Below are 12,849 nucleotides of genomic sequence, written 5' to 3' on the forward strand. Positions count from 1 at the left end.
TTTTAACTCAAGAGACAGACATTTGGGGCGAGTTTTACAAGATTCATTCAAAGACAAAACCCGTTTTCCAAGCACACCCTGGCCAAGCGATTTCATGTCCTTACATGTTTATCGTGCTCTCACTTAAAGTCAAGGTGCAGCTCTCATTTCCAAGGAGAACTTTGGTTTTCTTCAAGTCAAATTTATTATTCCTCTTGAATCCAAAGTCCCAGCCACATATGGTCAGAGTTGTCCCTCCTTCAAGGGGGGCACTAGTTGGGAAAACCTATGAGGACAATATAGAACTTATAAAAACCCAGTATATTATTATCTTTCATAGGTGTGGAAAAGAAAGAAACAAACAAACAAAATATGTATACTCAAAGAGTCTGAAATCCTTCCCTTCTCCCATTATCTAAAAAAAATGAATTTTCACTATAGGAAAAAGGGTCACAAATTTCAGAGAATCTGGAACAAACATTAAAACTATCTGACAGGCTGATGAAGCAAGCTATTTTCAGGAGATCCAGAGATGGGAGAGAGAGAGCAGATTCAGCCTGGGTGGGGACGAAGGGCCTTCTTGGGCGCAGACGCACTTTGGGCCCAGACTTTTACACGCTTATAACCCCTTCATGGGCCTCCAGATTGAACTCTGATCAAAACTCCTTTACAGGCCCTAGAAGCCAAGCCCTAATATATGCCTTGCTCTGTATGCCAGCTGGGTGTGTGCTACATTCATGTTGCTATGGTATTCCCCACCCAGAGGAGAAAGTCACACAGTAAAAATACCTCTTTCTGCACCCAGTGTTTTCATAGCTGCATTTATCACCTATCATAATATCAACCACATAGATGATATTCAATACATATCTGCCATTCATTCATTCACTCACTATAAATCATCTACTGCAGGCCAGGTATCAACAAATGAATAAGTGAACCTATTCCTTTATACTTAATTCACATTTATTACTAATCTGTCACTTTTATTTTTTCTTTAAATATGGTCACTATTTGATATATACCAGCTGGTTAGTTGACAAACTAAATGATGTAATATTTAATATATTCAATATATTATTTCTATTAGAAGTAGATAAAAACAGAATTGGAGAGAGCCCCACATGTGATCTGTATTGTAGCAATGTTTCTAATTATCTCCCTTGGCATCACCGTACATCTCATTTCTAGGATTGACTTTTTTTCCTCAGGCTCAGTATTAAATAAGTAATAGGTTCCTTTTATTATTGCAGGCTCATCTTTGGTTTATTAAAAGTAAAACTTGGGCCTCCTTGGTGGCGCAGTGGTTAAAGAATCCGCCTGCCAATGCAGGGGACACGGGTTCGAGCCCTGGTCTGGGAAGATCCCACATGCCGCGGAGCAACTAAGCCCGTGCGCCACAACTACTGAGCCCACGTGCCCCAACTACTGAAGCCCGCGCGCCTAGGGCCCGTGCTCCGCAACACGAGAAGCCACTGCAGTGAGAAGTCCGCGCACCCCAATGAAGAGTAGCCCTGCTCGCGGCAACTAGAGAAAGCCCGCGCACAGCAACGAAGACCCAACACAGCCCCCGCCAAAAAAAAAAAAAAAAAAAATGTAAAACTTGAATTCATTAATAAAAATTTGGCAACTGTGATATAAGATAGCATTAGGCTCTTATGAAGTCTATACAACAACTATTCTTAGGCTAAAACTATTAAAACAAAACAAATTTCTATGTTAAAAATAAGCTTCTCAGCAGCTTTGTGACAATTGAGAGAGGAAATGCTCTTTTGGGGGGACATATTGTAAATTGTGCTGTAAAGTACAATGGTGGGAAAACACAGCACCGCTACAGAGGCAGCTCAAGAGCCAGTAAAGGTATTTGCTAAAGACAAGTTAGTGAAAGTGTAAAAGTGATTCTTTTACAATTTAGAAGAGCTTTTAGCAAAATACAAATTTGCAAACATTCCCTTCCCTCCCAAGTAAATAACCACAAACCAAAGTCATACCCTTGTTGTCAAACCCCTTCAAAAGTCTTAGCTTAATGCTTTTACGATAGCTATTTTACCCATGAAATCCATTACACAGTTGTGCCTTTCATGAAAACTTACTTCGCCCCTGTCTAGCCAAATGAGAACTGCTAGGAAAAAAAAAATATCTGTTTATTATTATGTTAGAAATCCAGGAGGAGGAAAACAAGACATCTAACCCTCCCGGACTCTCTTCAGCCTGAGGCAGTCACACAGCTGCTGTTTCCTCTTTTAATGAGGAGTCTTGCCCACTGAAAACAGCCCAAGGCTGATGTTGGCCTGATCCCGCTGTCTGGATTCCCCCCCTTTCTATGTAAAAATTGAAGTCAATAAAGATGTTAAAAAAAAAAAAATTGAAATCTGTCACTCCACATTCATCATCACTTCCTATATAAGGCAAAGGGATTAGGTGATGATTTCAGAAAAGACATGGAGAGTTGTTCGGTTGGTGTGCTGGCAACAGAAAGGGATACTATAAAACCTCTGCTAGATCATCAGGATTTGAAAAGCCAGCTCTACTTAGCTTTCCTCTTCTGGCTGAAATATTAGAGGGGGGCATCTGAGCTTTTCTGCCTTAGCTTATGGGGTAACGTTCACTCTTCCAGGGGAAAAGGAAGGACGCAGTCTTGGACTACACACCCTTGGACAGAACCAACAATGGGCTGGCAAACTCTGAGTTATCCTGAGGGTAGAGAAACTCCGTGAGAAGGAAATGAGTGTCCGGCATAAAGCCACAGAGGCTGGGTCTGGATAGGGTAGAGCTAGCCACAAAAGCAGCTACTGTCCTTTCACAGGTGAAAATGATTTAAATGATCATATTTTCAAAACCCATTAGGATATACATGAGAAAGTTAAAACAACACCACCACCACCACCACCAAAAGCCTTGGAAAATTAAAATTTGTCTCTTCAGTAAATGTCACAAATATATTGGTGGCAGTATATTGCAGGCGTGAGATAAGATATCTCAGGTCCCTCATAAGATATCGCTGTTGCTTCTTATCTGAGTCTTCTGATCAATTAATAAACTGTTTTATTGTCTCACTGGGACTGAACTCTAATCCTACAAGAATGACAGTTTTATCCTAATAAATTCAGAATATATTGGAAAGTGCTCTTCCTTTTCTGAAGCATTTTTCATTGCTCTCTAAGTACAAGATCAGATAACATGTTTGAAACAAAATAATGGGCTTGCAATCCTGAAATATTTCATATGTGGAATTGCAAAGAATTTCAGTCACTGAACATCATGTGCCTTGAAAAGCAGGTTGACTTACATTTATTGGAAAGTGAAACTCTACACATTAGCTGGGTTTTGTGCCTGCAGCGTTTAAGACAGATAAGAAAAAGATGAATAATCTGTCTTATTTTTTGCAGTAAGAATGCTAAATGTCATGCTCTAGTGCAGCATGAAATCTTCCTAACAACTATGAACCGAAAGGGATTTATGGACTCAGCTGCATTACGTTTTTTCTAACTGTAGCACCCAAGCCTCAGTGAATTGTGCACGATGCAGTCCAACCTTTTAAAAATTTCCAGCTAGAGTGCTGGAGTTAGGGAAGGTGCGGGGTTGTGGGGGGATTCAAACATTATGAGAGATTCTCTGGTTCTAGAAAATTCTAAAATATTTACTGTTTTTAACCATTTTAATATAGCTTTCATTACTAATAAAAGGAGGTACATTGGTCAAAATTAAATGTTTCATTTGTACAAGTTCTTAACCTGCTTTTTATTTAAAACATCAGCTTGGCTGTTTTTGAAATGAAATTGTTGTGATTTAATTGCACACACACACACACACACCACACACACACACACACACACACACTACCCATATCTCTTTCATGGAATAGCTGAATTCAGAGGTCTGGTGTCTCAAATTGCCACGGCTACGTGTTTTAAAACGTATAAAACTGCGTGTGGTTTTAAAAGTATATTAAACACACAAAAAGTGCATAAATAATACAGTATAGATTTAAATTTGCTTTCTTAATATCTCCTGGTTTATTCTCGAGCTGATCAAGCTAAGTCTTAATAACTGTGTCACACCTAACATAAAATGATTTGGTTTAAAACCCAGTCACCCGGTACAAATCTTTCCCCAAACCGTAGCTAAATGAAAACAGCCATGATCTTGGGGGAGGTTCCTGTTCTGACTCGTACACTTTGTTTACTTGGGCTTGAACCAGGAGACCGACCAAGACCTTTAACTTGAATCTTTCACAGGAACTACTTAGTAAAGTCCAACTGTTCCACATGCAGGCAGAGAAAATATACACTGGGTCCTCACCAGGGAAGTAGCTTCGAGTAAAATGTGTTTGGATCAAGAAAAAAATTTTAAAAAATTGCCATGGAGATTTTCATAGTGCCAACCACATCCTTAAGTAAATAAGGCAACGGAGAGTTAGAGAGCATGGCTACAACGTCATGGCTGAAGTCCACTTCTAGAAGCTCAGTTCTCTAAGAGCAGGAGGCACTTCTGTCTTGTCTGGGACTGTATCTCCCCATTGTCTAGAAGAGGGCCAGCTGTGTGGTATGCACTCAGTAAATGTTTTTAGAATGGATTAAATAATGAATCGGCTTACAGAGTACAGAGGTTAGTGTAGTCATCGGCTGTGCTTTTACTTCTCTTCCAGGAACTTTGAGAGAAGGCACAGTCACCCATTTGTCCACCATCCACTTGCTTCCCACCTTGCCCTGAGAGGTAACCTCTAGACTCATCAGTGATGAGACAGCCACCATCTATGTGTCAGACAGAACGAAACCTCCTGTTTTGCCTGCTCCAGCATGGCTGGGATCTCTAGCTTGCACGGTCCAGGTTAGGGTTCTGGATTATGCCATGAGTGGATCCCCGTGTGTGATGAAGGCTCATGCCTGGGCACCTGGTAGATAAAGCAGCTGGTGAGGAATCAGAGAATGGGCAGGCCAGAAGGGAACAGGTCCCAGTGTGAGGAAATGGAGAGCAGTATTGCTCTCTAGCCACCACTCTTTCATTCACATAGCACTAAGGGAGAGCAACTGCCCAAGGAGAGTGTGAAGCAAGCACTTCAAGTGCAGGGCCTAGGGGCATGTGCCCAAACACCACCCTAAAGGAAAAACCTGGGGGGTAGGATTTCCCTGGTGGTCCAGTGGTTAAGACTCTGTGCTTCCAATGCAGGGGGCGTGGGTTTGCTCCGTGGTCAGGGAACTAATATCCCACGTGCCACGTGTTGCGGCCAAAAAAAAAAGAAAAAGAAAAACGTGGAGGGAGACGGTGCTTGGGCTGATGCCTCACAGCTAAATGAATACATTAATTTTTGAATTTTTCCATCAATGGGATTTATGATTTCCAAAAAACACACATGACAGCTGACAGAGACTTCTACCTTGTAGATTGTAGGCAGACAGGTCTCTTGAGTCCATGTTCCACCAGGGCATTCCTCCAATCGCACACATTTATCATGGCACCAGCCACACTGCACAAAGGAAGGGGCGGAGAGGCACTGACTGCAGGACTGGAAATGTTCACAGCCCAAGCCATTCAGCGGGATCTTGGTGATCTGTGAAGACAAGTGATGGAAAGAGCTTCCAGAGGGTTTTTTTGTTTGCTTGTTAATAAAAACTAAATACATCGAAGATACATATAAATATAATTTTACAGAGCCTGACAGGGATAGCACCTATGTGTGCAAATCATGTAATAATGCTTACGTGATTAAAATAAAAAAAAACAAATTTCTTCCTTCCTTCCGCTGTTGGCGCATATGTGGTAAAAGTTACCATTACTGTCCAGTGAACACAAGCATTACCATGCGATGTTAGAGGTTCTATTTACTCGGACATTTTGCTCTGTCTGAGATGATGTTATTTTTATTATTTGATTTTAAAATTTTTATTGGAGTATAGTTGATTTACAATGTTGTGTTAGTTTCTGCTGTACAGCAAAGTGAATCAGTTATACATACACATATATCCACCCTTTTTTTGATTCTTTTCCCATATAGGTCATTACAGAGTATTGAGTAGAGTTCCCATGCTATATAGCAGGTCTTTATTTTCTATTTTATATATAGTAGTGTATATATATCAATCCCAATCTCCCAATTTATCCCTCAAGAGAGTATAAATTAAGCTGCTGGAAAACACACTTGAACCCCCGGGAAATTCTAAGTAAGTTTACATATCATTCTGGCATCAAAATGCACCTCCTCTCAGAGAAAAGGGATTACTGGCCAGCGTCAGATTCCAAGGTACACTTCAGGATTTATCTGCCTGCACTAGAGTTCTGCCCTTAGGACTGTAATTCTCATTCTGCGTGTTTGTTTTTCTCATTGAGAAATACAGGACAAAAGGAGAAGTTCACATCATGAAGAGGACCTAACATAGGTCCAATCTTCTCCGAGTAAAAATTTAACTTGATTTCAGAAGATCTCTGGAATACTCAGGAAAGAACCTGATAGAAGAGAGGTGAATCCAGACGAAGAGAGAAGTTAAAAAGGACCAGATGACACTGGCTGTAAATATCCACTGAGGAGGAACCACATTCATGGAACCTCCCTGGGGAACAGGGCTTACCTTCTTCCCAGTGACAACGAGTGTATAGCCATTTTGGTTTAGCGGGTGCTCCACAACTGCTTCTGGAGACACAGGGTGGGAATCCAGGCGAAAATTCACATGTGGGGTTAATGATCCTGATCGAGAAACCACAACCTGAGAAAAAAACCAGAAAGCACCCTTAGTCCAACAAGCTCAGTTTAAATATACTGTCAGGGGAAAATGTGGACGATAATGGTAATACCAGATTAGACGAGCTCATGGGTGTTTGAACTATAGGCCCAACAGTTTATCTCACTGTAAACCAATACGACATCTTCTAATCTCCTGCCTTGAAGACAATTCATCTGCACCCCCAAGACAGAGTTTTGCCAATTATCTTTTAATGATTTCTAGGGAAGGAGATCTTCCAGTCAATCAGCCAGCACATGCAGACAAATCCTCACGATTGTATTAGGGACTGGAGGAGCCAAAACTCTCCCTAGCACAGAAGACCTCCCTTATGCTACAAGGATTCTGGATTATTTTTTAATGTATTCTCCTGACCCTCCCCACTGAACAGCTTCCCTTGATGTAATGGAAAGGGTAGTGAATGGGGAGTCTGGAGACCTGGATTTGGTTCCAGCTTTGCTACTCTTAAGCCATATGTATAGATCTTTTGAGGTCAAAATAGGCCCTCAGCTAACTTTGAAATGGTGTGCTGTCATTTCTTACAGACCATTGTCCCATCATACTTTTTTACTTTGATTATAACTAAAGTTCTGCTTCTTGGCCTGGTTTTACAATAAGGCCTGATGGTTTTAACAATGCCTTGGAAATGAGGTTTGATGATTGGTGTGATTCTTGCTGTTAGGTATTTCTAATTTGGGATGGTTCTCAGCTATATAATTTCCATCTGCCCAGCTGCTAGAACCCAGTAATAATGAAGTCCAAATCAGCTGACTATCTGAGATGAACACTCAGACTATAGGAGGGTTTAGGAGCACTCAGAGGGACTCTCATTCTTAAATAGGGCATAAGGTTGTATCTACAGGAGGGTACAGGAGGCTGAGCATAGCTCTGGTCTTGAAATTGACTTCGTGAAATTGCCTGACATCCAAATACCCTTTTACATTTCACTGAAAGTGCATTTGCCATCTGTTTGAAATCATGGGACAAACGTGGGCAGCTGTGAGATGAGGATTAAATAATAAATAACCACTCCTTCTACCTCAGCTTTCTTATCCATACAATGGGAATGAACTGCTTAGTACTCTAACAAACACACAACATACAAATGTTTTGGGGAACCAGTAGTAAATTTTTTCTTCAGTATAATAAAGGAGTCAAGTAGCCTGAAACAATTTGGGAAGATTCCCAAAGTCCCTAATTTGCTCCCAGAGAGTGGACTGCTGATAGAGAAACCAACCATGCTCACACAGAGCTATAAAAATGAAACACCATGACATTTTTTTTCTAACATTTGTTCTATCCCAAACACTCAACACTTTCAAAACAACTCCATTAAGCAGGGTGGCTATATTTGCACAGAAGTTAAGTGATGGATCAAAGGTCATTTGGTCAGAATGGGAAAGGATGGAAACTACTGTTATTCCTAAATTTAGGGCCAAATAGTTATTTGTGACTTTTGTAGGGGAAGTAAAAAGAAGTTCAATTACCAGTCCTACCTCCCTTTTGGTGCTGGTTACAAGCAGACTATCAGAACACCAAACTTCTATCCCAAATTATCCAGATTTCAGTTAACCAATTTTTCTATCTTGACTTACTTCTGGTGCTCACCACCTCTTGTTTTTCCTACCCCTCACGCCTCCCTGCCCCCCAATGTTTTCATATTTCCCTGATTGTTGTCAATCACTTCAAACTGCAAAGGTGAAAAAAAATTTCATTTTCTCACACACAAGTAAAAACCAAAACAATACACCAGCCTCTCTTAATAACCTGACTCTGTTCTCTGCCTCATTCTGTGCTTTCTACTTCACTGGAGATCATTCATCCCTCTGAACCTGCCTATAGGTATTTGCGTTTTGTTTCTGTCTCTCTTATACCTTCCATTCTATTCAGACCTGCTACATAACAGTCACCTCCTACTACTGTTTTGTCTCCTATCTTCTTGCTCTCTTTAATATCATTTCCCCTATCTATAATAAGCAATCCCTTCTTAATTAATAGGTCATCATCTTTGACTTTATCAACTATCTTAAGCCCATCCAAATATTCATTTCCCAGAAAGGATTAACATAACTCTTTTCATAAAGAAGCTCTTTGCACCTCTGGAACTTGGATAGATTGATTTGGTGCATTACCAGTTAAGACTTTTTGTCTGAAGAACACCATATATGATGGTAACTGAGCCAGGCACTGTGCTAAGTGCTTTAAATGGGTATTTTGTTTACTCCTCACAATAATCCTACAGGGTAGGTACTATTGTTTTCCATAAAGAAAAGATGACAGAGAATCTCAGCTAGAAAATAGGAGAGTCAGGTTTCCAAGGAGCTTTATCTCATGTCAGAATCTGTTTGCTTGACCTCTTTTTAAACACTCAACTGATCTACTCTTGGAGCACCAGAGTAAATACCAATAAAAAACTTCAACTCTGAGCTCCCAAGAGCCACTTATGAGTCAAAGCATTAAAACAAATTTCACAATATATTTGCCTTGCCAAATACTCCTTGTTTCAGTAATCTTGGCTGCACAAGTTAAGTGTGCCTAAGGAGAAAGACTCCACATCTAAATAGTTTTTGATGGCACAGAGGAAATGTTATTAGTACAGCTGGCAAGCTCAACTTTTGATCATGAGCTAGGATAAGTGTGGCTTGTTATAGAAAAAGGAATGAACCAGAGAAGACAGGAAGGCTGTGTGGAAAAGTGAGACGACTGCTTGCAGTTTCAGGCAGAGGTCATATCACAGATGCAAATACATTTTTAGCTGATCATTAGCCCTTTCTCTGGAGGGATACCTATTGCTATTGTTTCTATTATTAATTCCTCACTTTCTCTTATTGCCAGAATTCTAAATGATTGGGTAACCACTTAACTCTCAAAATACTCCTGAAGCAATGTTTGCAAGAAGTTAGGAGTTCCTTTTGGTTGTTATGGAGATATTTCTAAGGACAGAACAGAATCCAGCATTTAAATTTAATTCTTATGATAAATCACCTGACAGTCTTAGGACAATGAGTAAGAAATAGAAGACTGGCAGCTATCTTTTTAGTTTCTACTGTGCTGACAACTAATCTTTAGTGTTTAGTTCTCAAAACCGTTTTCTTTAATGCTCTTGAAAATACAAGACTAGGGTGAGGGAGTAGGGAGGAATCTGAATTTACTTGACTGTGGTGGCTATGATCTCAAATTACCTGGGGGAGGACAGGGGAAGAAATATATGTAAAAATAAAATAAAACCTTGTGGCTAGGGCCCCAAATTCATGACACTGAACAAAGTAATTCTCTGTAATATATCTATAAATACATAAAGGCCAGCCCTCTTCACCCCACACACAGAGTCCTATTTTTGATTAAACTGTTTTAGAATTTAATTTTCTTTAAGAAGGATGAATACAACTTAACATGAGATATTATTTCTTACATAACGTGAGATACGTGGTTTTTCTCCTCATTTTCTTAAAGTAGACAATTCAGTGGTTTTTAGCATATTCACAGATTTGTGCAACCATCTTCACAACCAATTTTGGAATATTTTCATTACCTCAGAAGCCCCACACCCCTTAGCCATCATGCACCCTAGCCCGTCATACCCTCCAGTTCCTGGCAACCACTAATCTACTTTCTATCTCCACAGATTTTCCTATTCTGGACATTTCATGTAAATGGAATCCTACAATATGTGGTCTTTTGTAACAGGCTTCTTTCCCTTAATGTTTTCAAGGTTCATCCATGTTGGAGTATGTATCAGTACTTCATTCTTTTTTATTGCCAAATAATATTCCTTTGTATGAATATACTATATTTTATTTATCCATTTATCAGTTGATTGACATTTGGGTTGTTTCTACTTTTTGGCTATTGTGAATAATGCTGCTAGGAACATCCAAGTCTAACTTTTGGTGAGAATATATATTTTCACTTCTGTTGGGTATATACCTAGGAGTGGAATTGTTGGGTCTTATGGTAACTCTATGTTTAACCTTTTGAGGAACTGCCAGACCATTTTCCATATGGGATGCATAATTCTACATTCCCACCAGCAATGTATGAGTGTTCCAATTTCTTCACATCCTTACTGACATTTGTTATTTTCCGTTTCCTTGATTATAGCCATCCTAGTAGGTGTGAAGTGGTACTTCACTGTGGTTTTGGTTTGTACTTATCTGCAAAATGTTTCCTTAAATTAAGTAAAAGACAAGTTTACTTCTGAAGGTTCACAGCCTTCCATCCATTCCTCCTGCCTGAGACTGATACTTGGGCATCACCTGCTCAGCCTCCCAACCAGTTCTCTGAAGAACATACCTCATGGTCAGACTGGACTTTTGTAAAACAGAGATCTAGAGAGGTTGGAGGTGGGGGAGGGGTAGAAGAAACAAAAATGGATTCTCACTAGGAGAAGCAGAGTGGGAAATGCAGCACATTCCCCAGGGAATTGAGAGAAGAAAAAAAAAAAAAAAAAAAAAAAAAGTAAGTGAAGGAGATGACACCATTAATAAACAAACTGGGTTATAACTGGATGTGAACTTGCAGATCCAGGGAATGAGTCTGCTTTCTCTGTAGTTCCTAGTACAGATCTGGCACATAGTAGGTCCAAAAGGCATATCTATTGCTTAAACATATGAATAGACTGAAATAAGAAGACTACTTAAGCCTTGATGAACGGATGGGTTTTTTAATGCTTCAGACATTTAGATAACCTTCAAGAGTTTGGTTTGCATTTTCAAGGTATGGCTTCTGATACCTTTTGCAATGGACTGAATGTTTGTGTCCCCCCCAAATTCATATGTTGAAATCCTAATCCCCGGTGTGATGATGTGAGGAGATGAGGCCTTTGGATGCTGCTTAGGTCATGAGGGTGAAGCTCTCATGAATGAGATAAGTGCCCTATAAATGGGACCCCAGTGAGTTCTCGTGCCCTCTTTCTACCATGAGAGGACACAGCGAGAAGATGGCAATCTGTGGACCAGGAAGCAGGCCCTCACTAGACTCCAGATCTTGGAATTCGCAGCCTCCAGAACTGTGAGAAATAAATGTTTGTTTTTTTAAGCCACCTAGTCTATGGTAAGTTGTTACAACAGCCCGAACTGACTAAAACACCAGCTATAGGTTTATATCTTCTTAAGTGTGTGAGAGAAATCGGTATTTGCTTAGAAAGAAATCAGATATAAAGAGTTTTGTTTCAACCAAGGTAAACATCTAATTTTCTGGAATTAAAAAAATGAAACATAAGAAGTGGAAAATGCTGATTGGTGCTGACAACTCAAAATTAGAAGTAGTAAGACAAAGTACCAGGTGGCAAAAATTGAATTAAATGAAACTTTGCTCTGTTCTTTCACTCTTTTTGGTAAGTGGGCACAAGAGCTTCTATACCAACCTGACACTACAAAGGCCAGGGTATGTACAAAAAGTAAAACAATTTTTTTAATGATTATAACACCGATGTGTATGTGTGTTTCAACTTTTTGAAATGAGTCAAAGTGATTCAAAATGAGTCAATACCAAACTGAGAACTTTGTAAAAAATTTCAAGCATCTAAAAACCAAATAAGCTAGTAAATTTGTAAAAATTAAAAAAAATCCAATACTTTCAAATCAGTATTCCAAATACAACGATTGTAGGATTCGCCAATCTATATATAGAGTATATCTGTCTGAATTTTGAAAAAACTACTGATAAATATATTTCCTGTTTTAAAATCTCTCCATTTTTTCAAATAAGCACCCGAACAAGAAATTCCAGTTATTCCCTGCTACCAAAAAAACCAAAACAAACAAAAGGTTAGCACTTTCCCATGGTTTCAAATATGTATGGTGTTTTACATTTCTATGCTATAACAGTTTATAAGATATATATATTTCAACCATGCATTAATTCATTTTAGGAGACTATATATGAGCTGGGCTTAATTTTTTGTTATGGACATAACTCTGAAATTATTATTTACAATAGGTTCTTTTTCTCCCAAAAGAAATTTCAGAACCCATGAAGTATATTTTCCTCTAAAGAAATATAGTAAGCTACCATTCTTTAGAGATGTAACTAAATCAATGATGTACACCTTAAAAAAAGGCAGATGATATTTTTATCTGAGCATTTTATAAAGGAGACGGGTAAGTTAGCAATCTCCGAAGAGGAATGTTCAAGTTCAAGCTTTGTTTGGCTG

At 39.3% G+C, this 12,849-nt stretch overlaps 1 protein-coding gene across 2 annotated transcripts in view; it reads right to left on the reverse strand.

Moving 5' to 3' along the window:
* Positions 1-12,849, reverse strand: part of MET (MET proto-oncogene, receptor tyrosine kinase) — a 127,753-nt gene that overhangs the window by 41,653 nt on the left and 73,251 nt on the right. For both annotated transcript variants that reach the window (XM_036862899.1, XM_036862900.1), the window contains exons 4-6: positions 6,546-6,680; positions 5,357-5,530; positions 105-265 (exon numbers count right to left, since the gene is read on the reverse strand). In XM_036862899.1, the coding sequence (XP_036718794.1) occupies positions 105-265; positions 5,357-5,530; positions 6,546-6,680 (470 nt within the window). The remainder of the gene's footprint in view (positions 1-104; positions 266-5,356; positions 5,531-6,545; positions 6,681-12,849) is intronic.

The sequence above is a fragment of the Balaenoptera musculus genome, chromosome 9 (assembly GCF_009873245.2).
Source record: "Balaenoptera musculus isolate JJ_BM4_2016_0621 chromosome 9, mBalMus1.pri.v3, whole genome shotgun sequence".
Lineage (NCBI taxonomy): Eukaryota > Metazoa > Chordata > Mammalia > Artiodactyla > Balaenopteridae > Balaenoptera > Balaenoptera musculus.